We start from the raw sequence: 22,120 nt of genomic DNA, 5'->3' as shown, positions 1-22,120 counted from the left end.
ATGCTCTTAATTTCTTCCTGAAGGATTATTAGATGGGGGCCCAACACAGATTTTATTTTTTTTGCAATTCTGAGGTTAGTCTCTTCTCTGTTGCAGTTCCATTTTGAGATCTTCTGTAGACAGGTGTATTTCCACATATATGTCGTTTCTAATGCAGGATATAAATCATCACTTGTCAGCTCCTTGTCAGAACTAGCTATAACCCTGCTAACACATAGATCCCATACTGACACTACTCAGAGGAAGCTCTATCACTGTGGGACTGCAGAGTGCAGCCGGCACAGCAGAGGGCTCCAGGTTGACTCATAAAGACGCACAGACATGAGGCAAGCGCTCACATCTGCTCTGTGCTGCAGACGTACCCGGGGCAAGTGTACACCCTTGCTGTGAAAACACGCCTCTCGGGACACAACGAAGAGGAATGCTGGGAATCTTGCACAATCTTTTGGCATGCATCATTAGCAGTATGATAATGCTCATGCACTATTCATAACAAAAAAATACACAATTGTTTTCACAGACTCCATAGTTAGACTGGAGTTTGGAGGTGATAATGGTAGCATGACTGGTCGCATGAGTGCTCAGGAGAGAGACGACCTGGCTCCAAGTGCTGACTCACAACAGCTCGTGCTAGAGCTTATGACTCCCTGTGTCTTTTGGAGGTGACTGGATGTGTCCAAAGAAGAATAAATCCTTATATATACTGTTCACCATCAAGTTCAGAACTATTTGTCTTTGTATGTCTTTTTTTCTTGACATGTTATCTCTTGAGTCACTGAAAAGATTTTATAATATTAACTACACATGATGTGACTTTTGAATTAATCCCTTTTTGAAAATATGACCCATTTTGCGTATGTTTCTTTAAGTGTGTGTATCAGGGCCATTCAGTGTTTAATTATTGTAATGCCACCATAATGGCTGGGTGTCAAATGTCAATATTTTTTGAGTAGTAGTTAAGTGAATTGTGACTGTATTTGTCTTAATTTCATGAATTGTGATACAAATCAGTGTCAGAGTTCTCCCTAAATAATACTTGAGAATTACCAATTGAAAATGATAATACTTGTAATCACATCTCAACATAGTCATAACAGTATTTAAAGAAAGGCATGGGGTTATTGTGATATAGGCCTATATATATATATATTTTATTTCATATTGCCCAGCCTTTGTGTGTGTGTGTGTGTGTGTGTGTGTGTGTGTGTGTGTGTGTGTGTGTGTGTGTGTGTGTGTGTGTGTGTGTGTGTGTGTGTGTGTGTGTGTGTGTGTGTGAGGAGGAGGCAGAGAAAGGAATGACCACTGGGTGGAGCCTCCATGGTAATGGTAGTGACAGCAAAATAGAGAGAGAGAGTAAAGAGAAAGGGAGGGAGTGAGGTAGTGAGCTGCTTCCCCAAATGGACTGTGTCAGTGTGCTGTGAGCATGCTGGGAGCTGATAGCTGTGCTGAACAGTTGAGGAAACCCGGCAGTATCTCTCTCCCTGACTGGAGGAGCAGGCTCCTTCTCTCTGCCACTTGTCATGTGGACATCTGGCTCGCCTGCGTTAAGCCACAGGAGCTGACAGAAAAAGGGACTGCTGGGTCTTTTTTTTATATCAAGGAGGAGAGATAAGGTGGAGTAGAAAAAGAAGAGGAGCTCTCTGAAAAGACACAAAAACTATATCTTTGGAGGATTTCTCACACAGGTTAGCACTTGAATTTGCTGACGCTCATGTGTTTATTTGTTAAATTGGTCTTGTGTGTTTTTGTGTTGTTTTCCACAAGTCGTCTTTTGTACTTGCTATCATGTAGGACTTTGGTCAGTTTTCATTGACTCTGTGTTCACCCCCAGCCACACTTTGACCGTATTGAAGATTCAGTCAGTGAAGCTGGTCATAATGCAGACCAAAAACAGCAAGGATGAGAATCATATAAAATACTAGTGGTTTGACTTGTTGTCCAGTGGAGTGTCTGCTGTCCTGTCATTCTCCAGCCTAGTTTGTTGTGTTGTGGTTAAGGCTGGTGAATATAGCTCCACTGACTGTCACTTGAGATAATTGAGTTCTGGTGCAGCAGGGCAATGACTGGGCAGTGTGGTGCTGTCAGTGAGGGTGAGGTGTGTCTGTATGAACTGGGGGAATGGAAGAAAGGACTCTCTAGGATCATATATCTGAGCAATAAAGGTGCATCCAGAGGCAAAGGCTTTATGACCATGGCTGTAGAAGTCAGACTGAGATTTCACGTTATTATGCAACTCAGTGGCACAAAAGATGGTTTCAGAAAGCTGGCATGACCCACAAATACATGTTGAGCCTGGACACACAAGTAAAGCCAAGTCCCCATGCCTGGGCCTTGTTGAGGAATGTCCTGAGAGGCCAATTGCAGACACAAAGAGAGAGCTGTGATCATCCCACTGCTCTTCCCACTGTCTCTGTGTTCTCCTGCCATTCGCCGTCCCACATCTCCCTGGCCAAACATAGGGCTCCTTCTCCTGTTATCTCTCCTCTCTTGAGTCACCCCTCACCTCCTCCTACCCTCAGGCCAGGTCAGGTTGGATGTTTTGTGGCTTTTTGATCCATAACTGGTGGTCCATTTCAGTCTAGTCTGGGTTCTGTTTTTGTGTGTGGCAGCTATGGATCTGGAGGTCAGAGGTGAGCAAGTTCTTTTGGGCCGGTGCCTATATTAAAGATTGGCATTCCTTCACAGCCCCTGCTCTGCTTTATTAGAAGCTGTCTGGTTCAGAAGCTGAAGGTGTGTGTGTGTGTGTGTGTATGTATGTATGTGTGTGTGTGTGTGTGTGTGTGTGTGTGTGTGTGTGTGTGTGTGTGTGTGTGTGTGTGTGTGTGGTTCTCAATATATATGAGGGAGAGTCCCCTTGGGATTTACCGTAGTAATGAGATTAGAGATCAGAGGATGAGATGTTCACGTTTTAAATCACTTCTTGTTGGTCAAGCAGCAAACAGCAGGAAAGATCAGAAAGCTCAGAGCCATTTAATAGAACTTGGTGTATTTCTGTGTGTGTTTTTGCCCATCCCAGCTCACATAATCGATTGTTTGTGTGCGTGTGTTTTGCCCTGAATGCATTAAACCTCATCATGAAGTAGACTGCGTCTTGTTACAGCTGGCACTCTTATTGGTTTAGGCTTGGGGTCGATTGATTGGAGTCTACAGGGACCTTGGGGGGTGGAGGGTGCATTTTAGCAAGTTTAAAGGAAACTATCCATGTAACTTTAAGGACAAAGGCTGTACAGTAGCAACAACAGCCTAAAGGAACAGAGGGAGGTGAGGAGGGCTGAAGAAAATTGATGATCTTGGTTGCATTTTGGAGATAAGATTGGCTAGAAACAGAAAGGGAGGGGGGTACAAAGAGATTGGAGTAGATAAGAGGAGAGATGATAGAGGAATAAGAGGAAGGGCAATCAAGCCTAATCGAAAGTGTGTGAGGACCAAATTGATGCTGTTTCTTCTGCAAAGACATGGAAGAAAAAATCTGTAGGCACAAAACCAATGAAGGACCTTGTGCAGGGAGCGATTTCTGCCACCAGTGTCATTCATCTGCTTCGATCAGTGCGTGCATTTCATCAAAATGTAATCATGTACAGGCACCCAGACACGTGGCTGCAGAAATGGAAATGTATATTTTTGCATATTCCCTTAGTCAGCAGATCATAGGCAGTGTTGTGCTGTAAATATATTCACTGATGTCTCCATCCTCTGCTGCGAAGCACCAAGATTCCACATTTCAGTGTAAAACCTTCATAGAGCTTCTGACCTAAAACACATCAAAATATACAATAGATGTAGAGAGAATAGACACTAAACTGTCATTTCACCATTCAGCTTTGTGTGGAGCATAGATATGTCTTTTTAAGTTCACCTATGTGTGTATCTTGTGATGCTGTCCAGTAGCTGTGTCAATAGGGGCAGCCTAGGTGAAGAGTTTATTTAGTTAATAAGTTTTTTTGAGTCCTTGTGCGCTGAGAGGAGCTCCCTAAATTGGGTCACATCTGCAGGGAGGGGGGACTGAGAGTTCCTACAAGCACTCAGAATTCTAATTTCCTTATTTTCCAAGGAGAGTTCTTCAGTGATCTGGGTGGAAATGAGACGTCTGCCTCTTCTGCCAGGATGGCAATCAGGATGTGTATTAGTGGGCTCCGCCGCTGTGGGAGAGAGAGCTATAATTGGTATCTCCCTTGATGTCACCTCCCCGGCGCTCTCCGCTGACCCAGCCCTCTCTAAAAACTGCTTTGCCCATCTAGAAACTTTGCAGACACTCTTAGAAGCAACAGATAAGGATATACACAGTCAAAATATTGATGTTAAATGGGATTTATGGCTCAAATGAAGCATTGTGGTGAGTTAAAAATGTTAAAGGCACAAATGTTTCACAAGAAGAGTTTGTATGTAGTTGTTTAAGGGGATATGGATGCACCAATTCAGGAGTGGGAACCATGATTGACTCAAAACACTCAATTTGTTCCTTTTGAGTATACATTTAGGTTAAACAGCACTCGGTAGTAATGAGGGCCAGGGCATGGCGGGACAAAGCTCAGATTATACTGACCCAGATTTGGCAAAAGGGAACTTGTATCTGTACCTTAACATAGGGATATTATCATTATCTGCTTGCATGTTTCCAAATCACTTTGCACAACCATGACAAGTTTTTCAGTCCAGTAAAAGACTTAATGCATTACTATTCTTTCCGAAAAGCTATTGGGAAGGGGTAATTTTAGGTTTCAAATGCAAATCAATTTTTATTCCTTTTTCAAATATTCCTTGAAATAAGTATCATTTTCGTAGTACTATAAATGTCCTGCCTTGTTTCCTGATAATGACTTTGGTTAATAAGCTCTCTAATTGAAACTGAATAGACTGAGTGACTTAAGATTGACATTTTTGCAGTAATGTAATGGATTCAGTTTAAATTTCACAGTCTGGACAGATCCTCTCAGATGGTGTTAGTGTTGATAGTTGAAACATAAAGCAAGTTGCTGAGCGCTGACACAGTGCCAGGCACAGTAGGGGACGCCCTGTGTCGGCCCTGGGCAGCGGTGCGTGGGTGTTGCGAGTGCATGTGACTGTACTCTGGTCTATGTGCACGCCTGCACGCCTCCATGTGCCTGTGATTCCCCTGAATGACCAGTTTTCCAGGCAGCATGAGTCCCTGTAGGAGTGAAGATGTGGGCGGCCCGTGTTTCTCTTTCAGCCTGCAGAAATCACTACATACAAGCTTGCCCCAGTCAGATTACTGTAGGGGCCCTCTGCTTCCAAGAAGCTCCTGAAGTCAGATATAGAGAGGGCAGTGCATGTAAATATAGAGGGAAAAACACCACTTTTCCTCTCATATGATTTACTCTTAAAACATTTTAGTCATATCACTGCATCAGCAAAAGATATTACATTATTAAGGTAAACAGAAACTCTCCATTACTCTCTTTACCTTATTTGCCCTCTTTGTTATTTCTTGTATGCTTCTGATGACAGCAGAAGTGGATGGGTTCCCCCTTCATCTGCTGTGTTCTGGGAAATGACACCCACTTGGTGCCCACCTCTGGCACATTCGAGGGTGGGGACTTTCCCTTCCCCGATGTGGTTTGATTATTTTGGGTGGAGTCAGGAGGGAAGTGATGTGTGTTGATTGGCTCTTTGAGTAAGTCTGATCATATGGGGGACGTCAGAAGACGTGTAGGGTGGGAGGGTGGCCCTTTGTGTGGAAATCGTGCCCTTTAACCGCATGGCCTGGATGTCATCATGCATCTGCCCTGCTCATGGGCTGAGATACTGACTTTCTACAAGCTCCTTGTTTGTACTCTCGAAGGAGGCAAGTGAACAGACGAGTTCCATCCTCAAATGATTGCGTTCCTTTGCTGAGTTTCTTTCTGTCTCCTCCTCTGTCAAATTATAGTCCTTTTCTGCAGCTCTTCTCTCTTCACTTTGTGGTCCTCCTCTAATCCAGGAATGCTGTGGTTGTGTTGGGTCCTGCTGTCTTGTTTTGTGTGGCGTGGCTCAGCGTCTGCCAGCCGCCCAACCTGACATCATATTTCCAGAAAGCTCGCTTTAAGCTCGTCCTCCCTGTCGCTCTTGTTTGTGCTGTTAAACACACGGCCTGCTCTGGGTTTACTCAGCGTGACAATAACTTGTCCAGTCGATCGAGAGACAGGGTCATTAAATGCAAGAAGAGGCACGCTTTCTCAGACTTGTCAGCACTTTGTTTTGTCTGTGTGTGCATGTAGTTGTGACTTTTTGTGCATCTGTCTCTATCATTATCTGTATCAACATTCATGTCTTCCCCAATATGAGCTGCTCTTGAGGTAATTGTCTTACCAAAAACAAAAGGTTGTGCAACTATTTATATTGTCAGCTCCCCTTCTAAGTGAGAACAGTTGTGCAGGTTACCATGGATACCCTGAACATTTGGGATGGATGCGGCTGGTTCGCCAGGGATACTGTAGGCTGTGAGGTGTGATGTGTGAAAGGTCAACCTCGAGTGGACAGCCATGCTTCCCCAGCTGTCTGAAAACAATACAGGAAGACAACATGTTTTTGTTTTGGAGCGCCTTAACAGTTCGCTATAAGGCTCTTGTTTTGGACTTCCATTGTCTATTATCCCTGTGTTAAATATTAGCAGACATTCCAGTGAATGTCATGTCATTGGTATTTGCCTCAAGATGTTTAGGTTAGCATACCTTCTGTTATTAAAATAAGTGCTCTCCATTAAGCAGCGTATATTTTCTCTGTAGGATGTCTGTTGAATGCTCATTTATTTAAGATTTTACATTTGGATTTATTCTTCTTTACGGAAAAGTAAATTAGCTGTTCTTGTATTTTGCTAATTGTGAGCTGTGTATGTTTGTGTCTCAAATCACAATGACGCTCATGATTTCTGGATGGCTGGCCTCGTCCTTGCTTTATTCATTGCTGTGCCAGATTTTGTTTGTCTTTTGTAACCTTCATTCCAGTACCGCAGGTACATTGTGTCCACAGTTTAGCCACTCACATTTAGTCATGCATTTTACCCCTGTGGTTTTATTAGGATTATGTGGACCACTATTAAATGAATGTTTTCATTTAGGAGAGTAAAGAAAAAGTGGAGGACATTTTTTAAGGTCATTGGTGGTATCTTAGAGAGTTGTGGATGAGTAATTAAATACCTTGTGTTGAAGATTCCTCTGTCCTCAGCTTCCACCCCTCTATGACCATTACCTTGTTAACAGTATGTAGAGATCCATAGAGTCTGCCATAGCCTCGACCCCTTTAACCTTTTGAACCGTGCTGCTGAGGTAATGAGGGGAGGAGGAGAGGTCACAGGAGGGGGCTTGTTCTTGGTCACTAGGAGAACCAGAGATAAAGACATGGAGTGACATAACAACCACTGTGACTTGAGCAACTCATCACACTGTCAGGGTTCAGGGGGTTTGATTGCCATTCATGCTAAAAAATCTCTATTCTTGTGATACTGCAAGACTCTCTGAGTGCAAATTTCTACGAAAAAACTATTTTTTTATTTATTTTAGTTATTTTGCGGCGGAGCGGCCAAATGGTTGGTGTCTTAAGTTTTTGTAAACATCAAAAAGATGAATTCAGTTCCCTTCAGGCATCACAAACATTTTTTGGAAATGCACAGAAAGTTGCATTATAACTGTATCTTTTCAAAATTGCCTGCCAATAAACAGATTTGATTCAAGCAAGCAATTATTTCCTTCTTTTAAGGGTAATTACCAAGTAGTTCTGATGCAAGAATAACTTGGTTTTCAAATAGAGACTGATTTTGAAATAAAATAGGGAGAGTAAAGGGAAAATGCTTCCAGCTTAGTGCTTAAGTAAATGAAACAGGGATTGTGCTTGGGCTGATGTTATGATTAGAGTGCTGATACTAGTGGTGTCCCTTCATGCTTGGAGTGCAGGTAGGGGTTGCACACAAACACATTGTCCATCTATCAGGACACATTGCTTGCTCCTCAGTCCTTGGCACAGACAAAGCTAATTATAACAGCTTGTGAGTGACAAGAGGACTGGCAGTGCTTTGAGACCTATAGCATTTGTGCTACTCTAGCACTGATGCTCAGTGCTGCTTGGCTGACCTGAGCTGTTTCATTTAGTCGACAGATTACACACAAAAGTTAAATCCTCTTCAAAGTGCACCTGACTGCTGCAAACTTGGTTTTCCTGTTGGTGTAGATGTTTCAAACGCTGAGAGTGTTTTTTTTGTTGTATGATCCGTCCCCTTATCATCTACTTTCTGACCACATAACGGTTGCTGTTGAGAAACATCTTTCATGACTGTTATTTCATGTTCTCTGTGGCTCACTCCACACCCCTCACTCCACACCCCCTGATATCAAGGAAGCATAATGTTATTTCTGTGCACTGAAATACCCTCAGGGACATGCCTCAGGGCATAGATATGCATAGAAAAGAATAAAGGTGCGTTATATTTTGGGCGCCTCTGTCCTAACCCTTCATCTTCTCTTTCATCTCTCCCCAGTGCCGGACGACCTCACCCCAGAGGAGCAGCAGGAGCTGGAGAATATCCGTAGGCGCAAGCAGGAGCTGCTGGAGGACATTCAGGTAAAACTGGAACTGGATATGGGGGCATGTACATATCTTAAAACACACATACAGTGGATAGGTACAAAAAAACAAACATGTACTCCATGTCTTTGACTGCAGAAAATGTCAATCTTAAGCTCATTTACTTTTATTTTCAGTTTTGCTAATCTTTTGTTGAAGAAGTGAGACAATTACACATTTTACAAATATAATTTTACTTGTTTATCAGTTCTCAATACAAAAACTCACTGAAGAAAATAAACTTTTCATTTTTCAATTAAATTTTCATTGGAAAACAAGTATTTTACCCAACTGCAACCCATTTTAGGGTGCTGTAGCTTTGTCTGGCTATAAACGCATGTATATCTCATGTGATCTATGCTGCTTGGATCTAATTAAACTTTATATCACAGTTGGGCTAATCTTAATGAAATATATAAGCGATCCACTCACTGAAATGACCAGGCTTGAGATTTAGAGGCTCAAGGGGCAAAAGAGTCTTCATTTTTGTGACCTACAAGGTCCAGACATTTGGCTCACTTCCACTGCTTTCAGCAATAACTGCAACTCCTCTGCTTTTTGATTAAACATTTATCTCCTATCCAGTTGTAAAAATGTCTCTTTTCCAAGGAGTCCTTTAAAACATTTGACCCCAAGTGGAATGTGAGGTATTTCCTGCCAAGTGCTCACTTCCTTAGCAAACCATTTCTGTTTATTGTTTAGCCATTCGTGTTCTGTAGATGTACTGTGTCAACAAAGACCTCCATTTATGGATACAAGTTATTTCTTTTAGGTGTTTTTATTGAAATGTGTGTTTTTTTTAAATATAACATGAGTATAAAAATAAGACAAGCAAATTATTCTGCATACAGATAAAATAGGATTATGCTCTTATGAGGAGCCAATTGAATATCCCTGATGTAGTCTCTGATTTCCAAAGAGAGCCAGGATTCATCAGCTTGGCCAAATTTCCCTAAAGTGGTTTGTTTGATTCCTGTCCATGGCCCATGATAGTTTTTTTGGCTATTGCCTTGAGCCTAGAGCACAGCGGATTATTAAAGCTAGCTGCTCTGATCAGTTGCGTCACTCAATAAGCAGCTCCATAAGCAAATGACACACAGGGGTGACAGACTGTCATGCCCTGGCAGGGAGTTGGCCTACAGATGTTCCAGTGGGTGACTCAACTTCCGCTGGCCCTGACAGACAAACATTGGAGGTGTGATCAGACACCCTCTCTTTTATGACCCTGGGCTGCCATTGCTGCCCCTCCCTGGCTCTGCCCACCACTGCAGCCCCCATCATAGCCCCCATCATCTCCTCTCTTCCTCACCTCCTCTTTGGTCTGCACACTGACCCCTCCTCCTCAAATCCCACACCCTCCTCTGCTGGTCCTGGATGTCAAGCCCCCCACCACAACCACCCGGTTTCCTGTATGAGCACAGCCTTTGTTTGCAGAGGCAAGCATCTGAGGAATGTGTTGGGATTGCGCAGGCCTTGAAAGCACAGATGTTCCCTTTGTGGTTTGGCCTATAGTGAGTTGGTATTATACATCAGAAATGATACACTAACGCTGCAGCTGGATATGAATGGAGAGCCTCAATGATTGTGACTTTTACTTGAAGTGTTCAAGTCTCTCATGATAAGTAGTAAGCTATGTTTGTGTACTGGACTTTTCTTATGTTACAGTCTGTTATTCCACTTTCATCAAGCTGACATCACCCTCTCCATTCTCTACCATCTGCAATGCCCTCACTGCGCCAGTCTGGCACCAGCGGCCTTGGCTTTATCGACTAAATCTGCCTCTAAGGCCATTAATCACTAAAATGCTACACAAATTATAATCCACTTTTACGCTTTCTTACTCCATTTGTATTGAGGTTATCCCCGAATGTTCTCCACCTAATCACATTTGGAATGAGAGGATTGTTTAGGAGAGCACAAACACGCAAACACATTCGCTGATATGAGATATAGACAGTTACTATCTACTAGTTTTTAGTTTAAGGGAACTGAGGAGAGCTGGATGTGCAGCAGTGTGTGAAGTTTCAGCTCATCAGCAGCCTAAGAAGTGACTTTGTTCTATTTGTTGAGCTGATGGCTCTGATTTGAGTATTTACTGTATGTGATAAAAGGCCACCTGGCTTACAGACAAGCAAGTGATTCAGAAATGATAGCCTCTCCCTCAGCACTGGTTAATAGAGCCCTTGTGTGTTTTAATACAAATACTTTGCATGTTGTTTGTGTTGGTCACACCCTTCCACGCCTCCTGGTGTCCAGGAAATTAGTAGACAGATGATGAATTCATTCTCACGTCATTCTCATGACATTTTAAGACAAAAATTTTTGTCTTTTCTGCAGCGGCTGAAGGATGAGATAGCAGAAGTGACAAGTGAGATCGAGAACCTGGGTTCCACTGAGGAGAGGTAAGAAAAAGGAACCCGACCCTTCCCCCCTACACACACATTTCCCTCTCTGTTTTGCCTAAATTTACTTGTTGTTTGCCTTCTATTAACTTAGCAAATGAAGCTGTCAATTATTAATGTTTGATGGCCACTTCGGGCCATCCCGTCACACCAAATACACTCTCCAAATTGGCTATGCTTTTAAGGCAGTTTAAATGTTTTATCAGGCACACCCCCATGATGGGAGGCCTCATTGAATAATGCAGTGGGTGTACGGGTAGAAGCAGACAATGGATGGTCCCAGGGGAGGGAGTTCTCGGGTTTGGTCTACTCAAGTGGATAGGGATCCCATCAGCTACCGTATAATCCTAAAGCACTCTCTCCTGGATATAAAACCCATTAAGGGTTACAGCACCTTCTTGTGATCAAAGTTTCCTATGATCCATTTATTGAAGAAAGTACATGAGTCTGTGCCGTCACCCTGGTGGAGCATCAGTGTTGTACTTTGGCAGACAAAAGCCGGAGGAATGCTGGTGTGAGTGAATCAGTGGGAAGAAGTGGTGACCTCTCACCGGCTGGGGATGGAGATGTAACCATGGTGATGGTGGACACTTTGACCCCTGAATAACTCAAGGCCTGAGAAATGAGATGTTCCCATATGCATGATGTTAAACCCTTTATCAACACTTTGTCATCACGGTTGAGGGGGAGGAAAGGCCGGCCTCTGCCAAACAAATGGAAAATGTTAATGGTAAAGATACTTTCAGGAAATTAAGTGAATACATATATTGTAATGGTTCGAGCCTTGTTGAATAAGTCCATCAATTTGTTGAATTTGCATGCAATTTGAGTCATGAGTCACATCTAAAAGGCAAAAAATCAAAATGTATACATGATGGAGCGATGATTATGTTTTTTATCAAGCAAAAATGGCGAAAATCACTCATTCTAGCTTCTCAAACATGAATATTTTCTGGTTTCCTGAGTCTTCTGTGATATTGAATTTAATATATTTAAGTTTTGGACTGTTGGTCGGACTAAACAAGCAATTTGAAGACAGTACCTTATCTTTGGGGAAACTGTGATTGCCATTTTTTTACCATTTTCTGACATTTTATAGACCAAATGCTTAATCAGTTAATTAATAATGAAAATAATAGTTAGTTTCAGCCCTGATACACTTTGTATATACCACAGTTTGTTCATATATAACATTATGTTCACCTACACTCTGATGTTTCAGGAAAAATATGCAGAGGAATAAACAGGTGGCCATGGGCCGAAAGAAATTTAACATGGACCCCAAAAAAGTAGGTGGAAGTAACTGTTGTGATTCTTCAGAAATGTGATTTGTCCCACATGTTCTCATAAGCAGGATGTAACCTGGGGCCCTATCTCTTTCTTAGGGGATCCAGTTCCTTATTGAGAATGACTTGCTGAAGAATACCAGCGACGACATTGCTCAATTCCTCTACAAGGGCGAGGGCCTCAACAAAACAGCCATTGGAGATTACCTCGGAGAGAGGTCAGGATGAAGATTGACTTTTTGTTTTTTCCATTATTTAACCATCTCCCTCTCATACTCTCTATCATCATTCACTAGCACCCATCCATGTGGTTGATAAAAGCATCGAATAGTGAGCGCATATTTTCTGTATTGCTGTGTTTCCTCTTAGTCAGGCACACACCCAGCCTTTCCCAAACATAGTTTATTGGTCCCACATTTAGATCATCCTCTCCAGACGATGTCCGTTACTCAATAGCCTCCATCTGACTTTGATTATCTTACTCATTCATAAGTAACATGATCAAGAGACTCACAACTCGGGAATTCACGTGTTTGAAGGTAATTAAAGATTTCACTCGAGAGCTGAGACCATCCTTGTTAGAGTGAACCCATATTACAGGAAATAGTAATGGCCCGGATGTATAGTATGCACTGCTCAGGGACTATATGGCAGGCAGTGTTACAGTCAGGGTGTAGTCTGTGAGGTCAAACTAGGAAATGAAGCTCAGGCTGTTGATGGATGCTCTTAGTTTGATTGTTATCAAGCTGTCCAAGTGTTTTGATTCTATAAAGAGGGGTCGAAGCAGCGTGAGAGCCTTGAGACATGATTGGTCACTCGTCCAGTGGGAATGGTAGTGACTAGATATGACTCTGTCAACGAGAACTCCTTAGAGCCTTCCCATGATCCCGCAGAGCAGATAATTTACTAGGGCATGAAGGTCGGGATTGATGTCATGATCGAGATTAGATGATAAATGAAAGGGAGGTGGGGGGTGTTTTCCTCTTCTATTGCGTTTGATGGGAGTACGCAGCATATCACAGACATCTTAAGCCAATGTGAGCCAGATCACACCCTGAGTTGAGTCCTCAGACACGTTCCTTAGCATCTATGAAATCACTCCTTAAAATGTACTTTTATAGTTTTGCTTGTAGTTTATGGTCTGTTTTAGAGCTGCAACAATTAGGCAATTAATCTTATAGTCTATCAACATAAAATTAATTGCCAAGTATTTTGATTGATGATTAATTCATCATTTTAAAGGGGAACTCCATCGATTTTGGGTTTTGGACTGGGGTTGGACAAAACTAAAAAATAATTTTGGTCATTTTGGGCTTTAGGAAAGTGTGATGGGCATTATTCACTGTTTTCTGACATGTTATATATTTATTTTGTCTTGGTTATGCAGAATAGCACTTTTGTAAATGTTCACCACTAAGAAATGTGTCATGTTTTGTCTCCTGTAGAGATGATTTCAATATCAAAGTCCTCCATGCCTTTGTGGAGCTTCATGAGTTCACAGACCTCAACCTGGTTCAGGCCCTAAGGTAAGAGAGCATCTCCCCAGGAACTTGCATCCTCAGATCTGCTACATACTCACCAAGTCCTTGACTTAGATCCTCATAGCATTGCCCTCCTTTTTATGTAAATCATGTGATACAGTCCATTTTTAAGAATCAGCTTATTTGCAATTTGTAAAGATGAAGCTGTCAGTTTCAGTCTTGTGCCTTAAAAGACAGTGGAAGTGAGTCTGTTGCTGACTTCTGAGCTGTGTCACCTGACAGACAGTTCTTGTGGAGTTTTCGGCTACCGGGAGAAGCTCAGAAGATCGACCGCATGATGGAGGCCTTCGCTCAGCGCTACTGCCAATGCAACCCTGGTGTTTTCCAGTCCACAGGTAGCACAGCCATGCCATACAGCCCGGCTTTCAGTGTTGTAATAAAAAGCCAAAGTGCTGTAAATGTGTGAGCAGTGAAACAAAGAAATAAATGACTTCAGTTTATCTTGTGTCTTGGTAAAAAAAAAAAGAAGTAGTAGCAAATACAGATGTGAACTGCATTTAGGGTTTAATTTTACTGAGTAAGTCTTATAGTTGGTTGATTAAGTCTAAAATATAGCCATTTTGTCAGCAGTCTTGATGAATAGTTACTCTTATTCAAATTCCTAATCAGAATATAACTCATATAATATAAAATAATTTCCACTCTCACTTTCTTAATTTTTAAGGGACTATGCCAGATTGTCTCCCCGAAGCTCTTAATTTTCCATATTGCACTGATATCTAATGGCTTGTCAATGGAGGTTGTATCTAAACTGCTTTATTTAGCAGACACAATGTCTGCTGAGGTGAACTGCGTTATGGAAGAGTATCTGGCTTTTGGCAAATAATGCCCATAGCAGATAGCCGACTACCTCTAACATGGATGCAGATGGATGTGAATAATGCATGGGACTTCTCAACAGCCTATCGGGCCAGATAAAGTGCTGCTGCGTCAGCCGTGTGCTGGCCACGTTGTCTTTTAGCAAAAACACACACACACATTAGAGTACACATCCAAAAACACACATGCATACTTAGCTGCCTACGCGCAGCCTTTCGCTCCCACTCTCCTCGCTAATGAAGCTTTGCCTCTCTGTTTGACTGTGGGTCCCTTAAGTGCATTCCTTTCAGCTCAGCTAATTTACATTCATTTGTAAATACTACATTAAACACTGGCAGCAGTTAAGCAGGTAAGCAGCAACCTTTTGCTATCTTGCAAAGCTCATCCCTCTCTTGTGGTGGGATCACTCTTGTTTGTGTGTGTGTGTTACAGACACCTGTTACATCCTGTCATTTGCAATCATCATGCTAAACACCAGCCTACACAACCCGAATGTGAAGGACAAGCCTTCTGTGGAACGATTCATCTCCATGAACAGAGGAATCAACGATGGAGGAGACTTACCTGAAGACCTGCTCAGGGTTAGTATGGTTTTAAAACTCATTGTGCTGCTGTTATTTACCTCCTCGTGAGTGATGTCTCCTGTGTGTCCCTGTGCCCTCCTCTAATCTCAAACTTGCTCTGTATTCACGGTCAACTTTCTTTATTGTAGAATCTGTATGAGAGCATCAAGAATGAGCCTTTCAAAATCCCAGAGGATGACGGCAACGACCTCACACACACTTTCTTCAACCCGGACAGAGAGGGCTGGCTGCTAAAACTGGGTGAGTGACACTGGAAATACATATACACAATAATTTGGACACATAACGAATCACCCAAATGGTGCTCTCATCAGTGTGGCTGTGCCGATAGATTGCTTTGTGTTGTGTTTTCATAGCAGCACATATTGGTAGATTCCCCTGAGGTCAATAACCCGTGTGTATACATGTGTGAGTGTGTTAAGGTATCTGTGAGCATGTGTGGATAGGTGTTTACACACTCGACTCGAGACATCTGAAGACATCTCTGCCCGTTTTAATGTATTATGAATGTGGTCTTGAGATCAGACCACCACATGTGGAGGCCTTTGAATTATTTAAGGCAGGGCATAGTCATACACTGACATGCACAAACAAAGATTTTTATAGCTTGTAAAATGTATGCACATACACAAACATACTGTACATACACAAAGTTTAGAAATGTTTTATTTGAGAGGGCAGTTTTTTCCTTGATCAGATATTTTTGTTGGCTTTTTCTGTGGACATTTTGATCCTCGGGGGAAATTTATGAGTAGGCCTTAGAATTTATTTATGATAAAGGGTGTGTCTTGGTGTTTCTAATTTGTATTTTTAGCCTAATTAAATTTTGTTTGTTTCTTGATGTTTTAAAGGCCTTTTTGTCCTGACTTTAACAAATGTTCAGACACAAACACATGCACACACACATACCTGTATATTTACAAATGTTTCACAGGAAGTCAGCTGGTACTTATACTCGTCACAATCAGTCTACAAGCAGAAAAGCATAATCCTGAACCCCTGAACACTTTATCCTCCGTTTCCTCTGAGATCTTTCTGTGTTGTACAGATTCACAATGAATTTAATAAAAAAGCATGAATGTGCAAAGTGAAATTGAATCTTCCTATCGCTGTGAATCTTTACAATCGACTACATCAAGGGAGTGAAGAATTACTCTTTCTCCAGTTACCCCAAGTTGGTAGATTGAGTAAAACAATCAGGGTGGAAGGTAAATTACTGGATATAACAGAAATGGACCCAAGTGGAGGCGATATTTAATGTAGTGCTTTACAGTAGTTGTGACATTGAGTAGAACTCCCCCTTGTGGACTGATATAATAACTGCAGATATGTAAAATCTGTTGACCCTCATTACAAAAGACAGTCCTCTAAAATTAAAAATGAAGGCTGTAAAGCAGTGCATCAAAGCCTCCCTGGAACCAGATTAACAGTACTGTGGTGCAATAATTCCTTATCATTTAATTTGATTTTTTTTTTGTTTTCTTTTCCTCTTCGTTTGTTTGTTTGTTCCCATGATTTTGGCTGTTGTCTTTCCTCAGGAGGTATGTACACCTGTTCTTCCCAAACGCTAGTCCATCTCTCCGCTCTCAGGTGCTTTTGGTGGTCCGCCATGCTTTTGTTCTCTTCCTCATTTTTTACGTTCGCACAGGGTTTTTTTGTCTGTAGTGTTTTTTTTCTCTCCATCGACTCATTTGAACTTCAGATGTTTGTCTGTTCAGTCTCTCATTGAGCTGGTGGTTTGTCCACACTCTTTTATCTCTGTGGGTGGTTGCCACCCCGTGGGTTCGGCTCAGGGAGCTGATGCTTTGTGACCACTCTACTGAGCAGTTTGGCCCTCTTTTCTCTGTATGCTGTTTTGGTCACTCTCTTTGATCTCTGTTTTTTGTAAGCTGCATTATACCTTTTTTCCATGCAGCTAGCACAACAAAGGCCTTTTCCTTGACTCTCCAAATTGATGATGAACCCATTTACCCATTGGCTTATTGTGTTTTCCTCGCCGGTTGCATGGAAAGGGAATACTGCACCTTTTCAACAATGTGGCTCTGCTCTCTTTATCTTATGCCGTAAATGGATCTGAAGGGTAACAGTGTGGCTATAGCCCGGTGTGGTGCTAGACTGGACTGGACCAAACTGTGGGAGAGAAGAGTGGGTAGAGGAGTGTGCCCAAAGGGAATCAGGCATGGTTCAAATGATTCATGCGTGCTTAATATATAAGTTCACATGGTTTGACTGCGCATTCTTGTAATTAATGTATCTTTCCTATTAATGACAAAATAAGAGCCCTAGTATTGGTGCAAAAAGGTGGTAATTGAATGTGATTAGAGTTACTTTTTTGCACACACAAAAAAGAATCCATTAAGTAAGAAGAGAGCCACTTGCTAATTTATCCTGGTGAGATAAATAATTTCCAAAGGAATCATAAAACTTTTAATAACTGGATATGATTTACAAGAAAATCTGTTCGCTCTTAACCTCTACTTGCCCAGCCTCCCACAGTCCCGTCTTGCATGGGTGCCTCCCTCCACTCAGCTCCGCTCCGGCCTAGCACCGTCCACACACCTCTGCAACAATCTACTGGGACATCCCGTCTTGTCCCAGACATTCTTGCACGGGAGGAGGTCATCGCTCTTTCTTGTAGTGGCAGGAACTGACATGACCATGAAAACCAATCACAACCTCCAACCAGCCCGATCAACTCTCAGGCCATCAGCTATGTGATTCTGCCATCGCGTCTGTGTTTTCTGTTTGTCTGCTTTTTGTTGCAACACGCTGACGAGTCGAGATGTGGCGAGGGGCTCTCCATCTCTGCCTGTGGAGTGAAGCGTGTCGATGGTGTCTGTAGATTATAACAAGCATAGAAAGTGTTTGACCTATCATGATGTCTGTGATATGATGGGAGATCATATACAGTGCAATGCTGTTATATGATAATACAAGTGTGTTCTACATGTCTGTTTATAAACATCCTCAAAGCCTCTTCTATCCTGGCAGATGGGTTTCATGATGCAGCTTTTTACTAACATTGGTGGTGGGATAGCCTAGTCTAGATGAGCCTTAGGTCTTTGTCATGTTTAGATATAAAGCTTGTCCCCGCACTCACTGCACAATGCTCCTATACAACTGTTAAGTTGCTTAACAAAACCAACACAGGAAATTCAAGTCTGAGATGCCTGTAGAGAAGCCGAGCATAGCTCTAGGTGCTGAGCTTCCTGCCCTCCTCAGTTTGTTGGCATCCCATCCTCCCAGAGCAAGGCTGCCATCTGCTACTGTGATCAGGTTTCCCCTCACAGGAAGTATGGGTGACAAAGGGGGTCAGAGGTCAGCTACAGATCAGCGAGCACAGAGTTAACCAGAGAGCCCCCACGGGGTGTGAAAGAGAACTTAATCCTCATTACTCCTTATTTTCCACTCTTAGCCCTCATACAGTCACTGGAGTGCTTTCCACATTTATAACTGTCTTCTAGTAACTTCATTTTGGTGGTAGTTCATTAAGTTCAGTGAGTGCAAAGCACATAGATCTGTATCCTGTCTATCGATACTGGCTTTCCAGACTTATTCCTCTGAGTCAACAAGTGAGGAGAGTTTCCAGACACACAACTACATTTATGGAGACATGTAGCTTTATCGTATACCGTCTTCATATCAACTCCAACTATTTGGGATTTAACTGTTAAGTGGCCAGTAGCTGTTTAAAATGTATGGATGAAAATAACTAAACGTCCTTAAAAAGTAGAAGGGAAAAGGAATAAATGGTTACAAAGTCAAGCACAAATGCCCAGAGAGCTGAAGGCTATGCAGTTGTGGTGATGGTGAGCGCATGGTGCGATGATGGATCGGGGTGAATAGTGGGATGTACTGGGTAAAATGAGTCCTCTGGAGCCGTCATCTGTCTGTCTGCCCATACATCTGTCTACCTGTCTGCTTCTCGACCCGGCGCTTCGGTGCTCGTTGCTCTCTCTTTCTCTCTTGCTGAGCCTCTCTGACGCTGGCTGTTTGCTCCACAGGGGGACGAGTTAAAACCTGGAAGAGGAGGTGGTTCATCCTCACAGACAACTGTCTGTACTACTTTGAGTACACCACAGTGAGTACAGCTTAGTTTCTAAGTTGCAGCGAAGAAGCCGTACACTCTGTTCCTGTTCCCTGTGACCTGTGCTATGTCATTTACATTTTTTATATTTGTCCAGGACAAAGAGCCCAGAGGAATCATCCCACTGGAGAACCTGAGCATCAAGGAGGTAGAGGATAAGAAGCCTGTAAGTGCAGCTCTCTCTACTGGTTCATTCTGTGATTACACACAGTCAGAGTAGAGCTGGGATATGGATTTTCCTACAACCCATTTTTAAAAATAGGTAATAAAGAAGGACTCTCTCCAGTGCTGCCCATTTAGAAAATTGACATTTGAGATTAACTAGAAATCAATCAAACTGACTTATTTAATAAATAATAAATAACTAAATAAATTGACCGGTAGTTGCATTTATATTGACAACCATTTTTACTAGCAGTTATGTGCTCACAACATCATTATATGGCACAGTATACAGAGGTGAACAGTATGCCCTAAAGAATGATGTCTAAATCTAGACAGTGTACATATATGGAACTATACAGATGTACCCTTGGGCTAATAGTTTATAGCATTATTAATAAATAGTTATTTTTTTAAATTTTGTCTTTAAGGCATTATACTTTCTATAATTTCTAACATCTGTCCACTTCACTTCTGTAGAACTGCTTTGAGCTTTTTATTCCTGACAACAAAGACCAGGTGATAAAAGCGTGCAAGACCGAGGCTGACGGACGCGTTGTGGAGGGCAACCACACCTTCTACCGTATCTCTGCCCCCACTGCTGAGGAAAAAGATGAATGGATGAACAGTATCAAGTAAATGTTTTTTCCTTCCCTTCTTAAAGGCACAATGTGATACAGTGTATGTTTGTAACTTACATGTAATGCTCATCGCTGTAGGTCTGGAGTTTTCAAGTCACTCCTATTATAATTTGTTTTTCTTCGATTTGGGGAATAATCATGCTCTAAGTTGCTAAGTTGCTCTTTTTTCTATAATTTCTAAGCGGATTTATGGACATGTAGTTGCAATGGACATCGGAGATAATGATATCCTCAAAGTGTAAGTCACACTGAATCTAAAAATGTGTTACATGTTCGACTGAGTTATGACTCTGAGGAGTAAGATTTTTTTACTCAAATTGCGGCACTTGCACCGCACACAGTATCTTTGCCTCACATCTCTCCCTACACACCTCCTCCTTCCTCCTCTTGAAGAGTTGAAGAGGTGGTTTTCACAGTTTGAAAACCTCTGCTATAGGTTTTTCCGGTTCTCACCCAAAAATACCTGAATGTTTTCAGGTGGAGCTGATTGTGTTAAACTGATTTTCATGACGTCCCCACACTTCTACAAGTTGTTTCCTGCTGCAGATGCAGATCACTGTAATGTACGCTAAATGAGGTCCTCTTGTGATCAGCACAGTTTAGAACATTTTCCGGTTATAGAATGTAAAGAGAAAAATGGGGGAAAAAACACAAGTGCTGATTATGCAGAGCAGTTAGTTCAAAATAACAAAACAAGAAATGGTTAAACCAGAGGTTTGGCATTGCAAATGTTATTTTTACAATCTCATTTGACTTTTATCACACACCCCCACACATAAATTCTAAGAATGTTTGAAATATAAACTGGAAAAATGAGCCCTACTTAAATGCAAAGGCACCATATCTAACGTAACTACCATATGAGTACAGCAATTTGCACGATTATGCTATTATGCTTCTCACTGACATTTACCTCTGCGTCTGTGCCCACAGAGCTGCCATCAGCAGAGACCCCTTTTACGAGATGCTGGCAGCCAGGAAGAAGAAGGTGTCGTCCATGAAGAGGCACTAGAGCTGCTCAGCGCTCCCGACGTTGCACTTGACAGAGCAGGGGGTCCAGGTTATCTGCTTGCCCTGTCTGGGCCGGTGCAGAGGCCACTGTTGAGGTCTGCCTCAGATCTCTCCAGGGGATTTCTCTAGGATACATACTAGGTCTGGCTTTGGGACTCTACAGGCCAGAAAAACAGGAAGCATGCTGGGGTCTCTTGATAACAGTCAGGGCCAAAGCCTCCTCTAACCTCCTGTCTGAATGTCTCTCTTTCTCTCTCAGCTTTGTGTGTGCTCTGTGTCTATGAGGCAGAAAGGGAATCTTGCTGTGTAACTCGGCAAATCCCCTTTGAAGATGCTTTAAAAAAAAAAAACCCACACAATTCCTATATACATTGCACACATAGACAACATGCATACACACATTGTTTAAACTCAGCAGGTCTGACCGAGTGTGGCATCCCAACCAAAATATTCCTCGCTTTCTGAAAGAGAAGTAAAGACCTTATCTGATGTGCTTTAATATGTTAGGGTAATACGTGTCTATTTTTACAGCTTTTACTGTTGTTAATATGTTTGTTTGCTTTTGTATAAAAAATAAGGTTTTGCAACAGAAACTGCGGGGGTGTGGGGGAGGGAGTTTGCCAAGTTTTTGTCTTTTAGTTTATATATATATATTTATATATATATATATATATATATATATATATATATATATATATATATATATATATATATATATATATATATATATATATATATATATATATATATATATATATATATATATATATATATATATATATATATATATATATATATATATATATATATATATATATATATATATATATGTATATATATATATATATATATATATATATATATATATATATATATATATATATATATATATATATATATATATATATATATATATATATATATATATATATATATATATATATATATATATATAAAGGAAAAAAGTTGCCACTCAGGAGATTATTATGATGATCTGAAACTTTCCATGTCGCCGTTGACGTGAATCCCGTTCA

General features: G+C 41.6%; 1 protein-coding gene across 5 annotated transcripts in view; it reads left to right on the top strand.

Moving 5' to 3' along the window:
- cyth1a (cytohesin 1a) overlaps nucleotides 1-21,704 on the top strand; it is a 42,032-nt gene extending 20,328 nt beyond the window's left edge. For 2 of the 5 annotated variants that reach the window (XM_044181265.1, XM_044181263.1), the window contains exons 2-13: nucleotides 8,468-8,550; nucleotides 10,891-10,955; nucleotides 12,178-12,244; nucleotides 12,341-12,459; nucleotides 13,687-13,767; nucleotides 14,005-14,117; nucleotides 15,034-15,182; nucleotides 15,314-15,426; nucleotides 19,188-19,266; nucleotides 19,370-19,438; nucleotides 19,915-20,069; nucleotides 21,009-21,704. In XM_044181265.1, the coding sequence (XP_044037200.1) occupies nucleotides 8,468-8,550; nucleotides 10,891-10,955; nucleotides 12,178-12,244; nucleotides 12,341-12,459; nucleotides 13,687-13,767; nucleotides 14,005-14,117; nucleotides 15,034-15,182; nucleotides 15,314-15,426; nucleotides 19,188-19,266; nucleotides 19,370-19,438; nucleotides 19,915-20,069; nucleotides 21,009-21,087 (1,172 nt within the window). In that variant the 3' untranslated portion in view covers nucleotides 21,088-21,704. Of the gene's footprint in view, nucleotides 1-1,399; nucleotides 1,686-8,467; nucleotides 8,551-10,890; nucleotides 10,956-12,177; nucleotides 12,245-12,340; nucleotides 12,460-13,686; nucleotides 13,768-14,004; nucleotides 14,118-15,033; nucleotides 15,183-15,313; nucleotides 15,427-16,723; nucleotides 17,480-19,187; nucleotides 19,267-19,369; nucleotides 19,439-19,914; nucleotides 20,070-21,008 lie in introns of those variants that run through there. The other 3 variants (XM_044181267.1, XM_044181262.1, XM_044181266.1) reach the window with 3 other exon arrangements.
- Nucleotides 21,705-22,120: the final 416 nt, after the last annotated feature.

Source organism: Siniperca chuatsi, linkage group LG21 (assembly GCF_020085105.1).
Source record: "Siniperca chuatsi isolate FFG_IHB_CAS linkage group LG21, ASM2008510v1, whole genome shotgun sequence".
Classification (NCBI taxonomy): domain Eukaryota; kingdom Metazoa; phylum Chordata; class Actinopteri; order Centrarchiformes; family Sinipercidae; genus Siniperca; species Siniperca chuatsi.
Note: the sequence above shows the minus strand (reverse complement) of the source record. Positions and strands in the feature narration are given on the sequence as shown.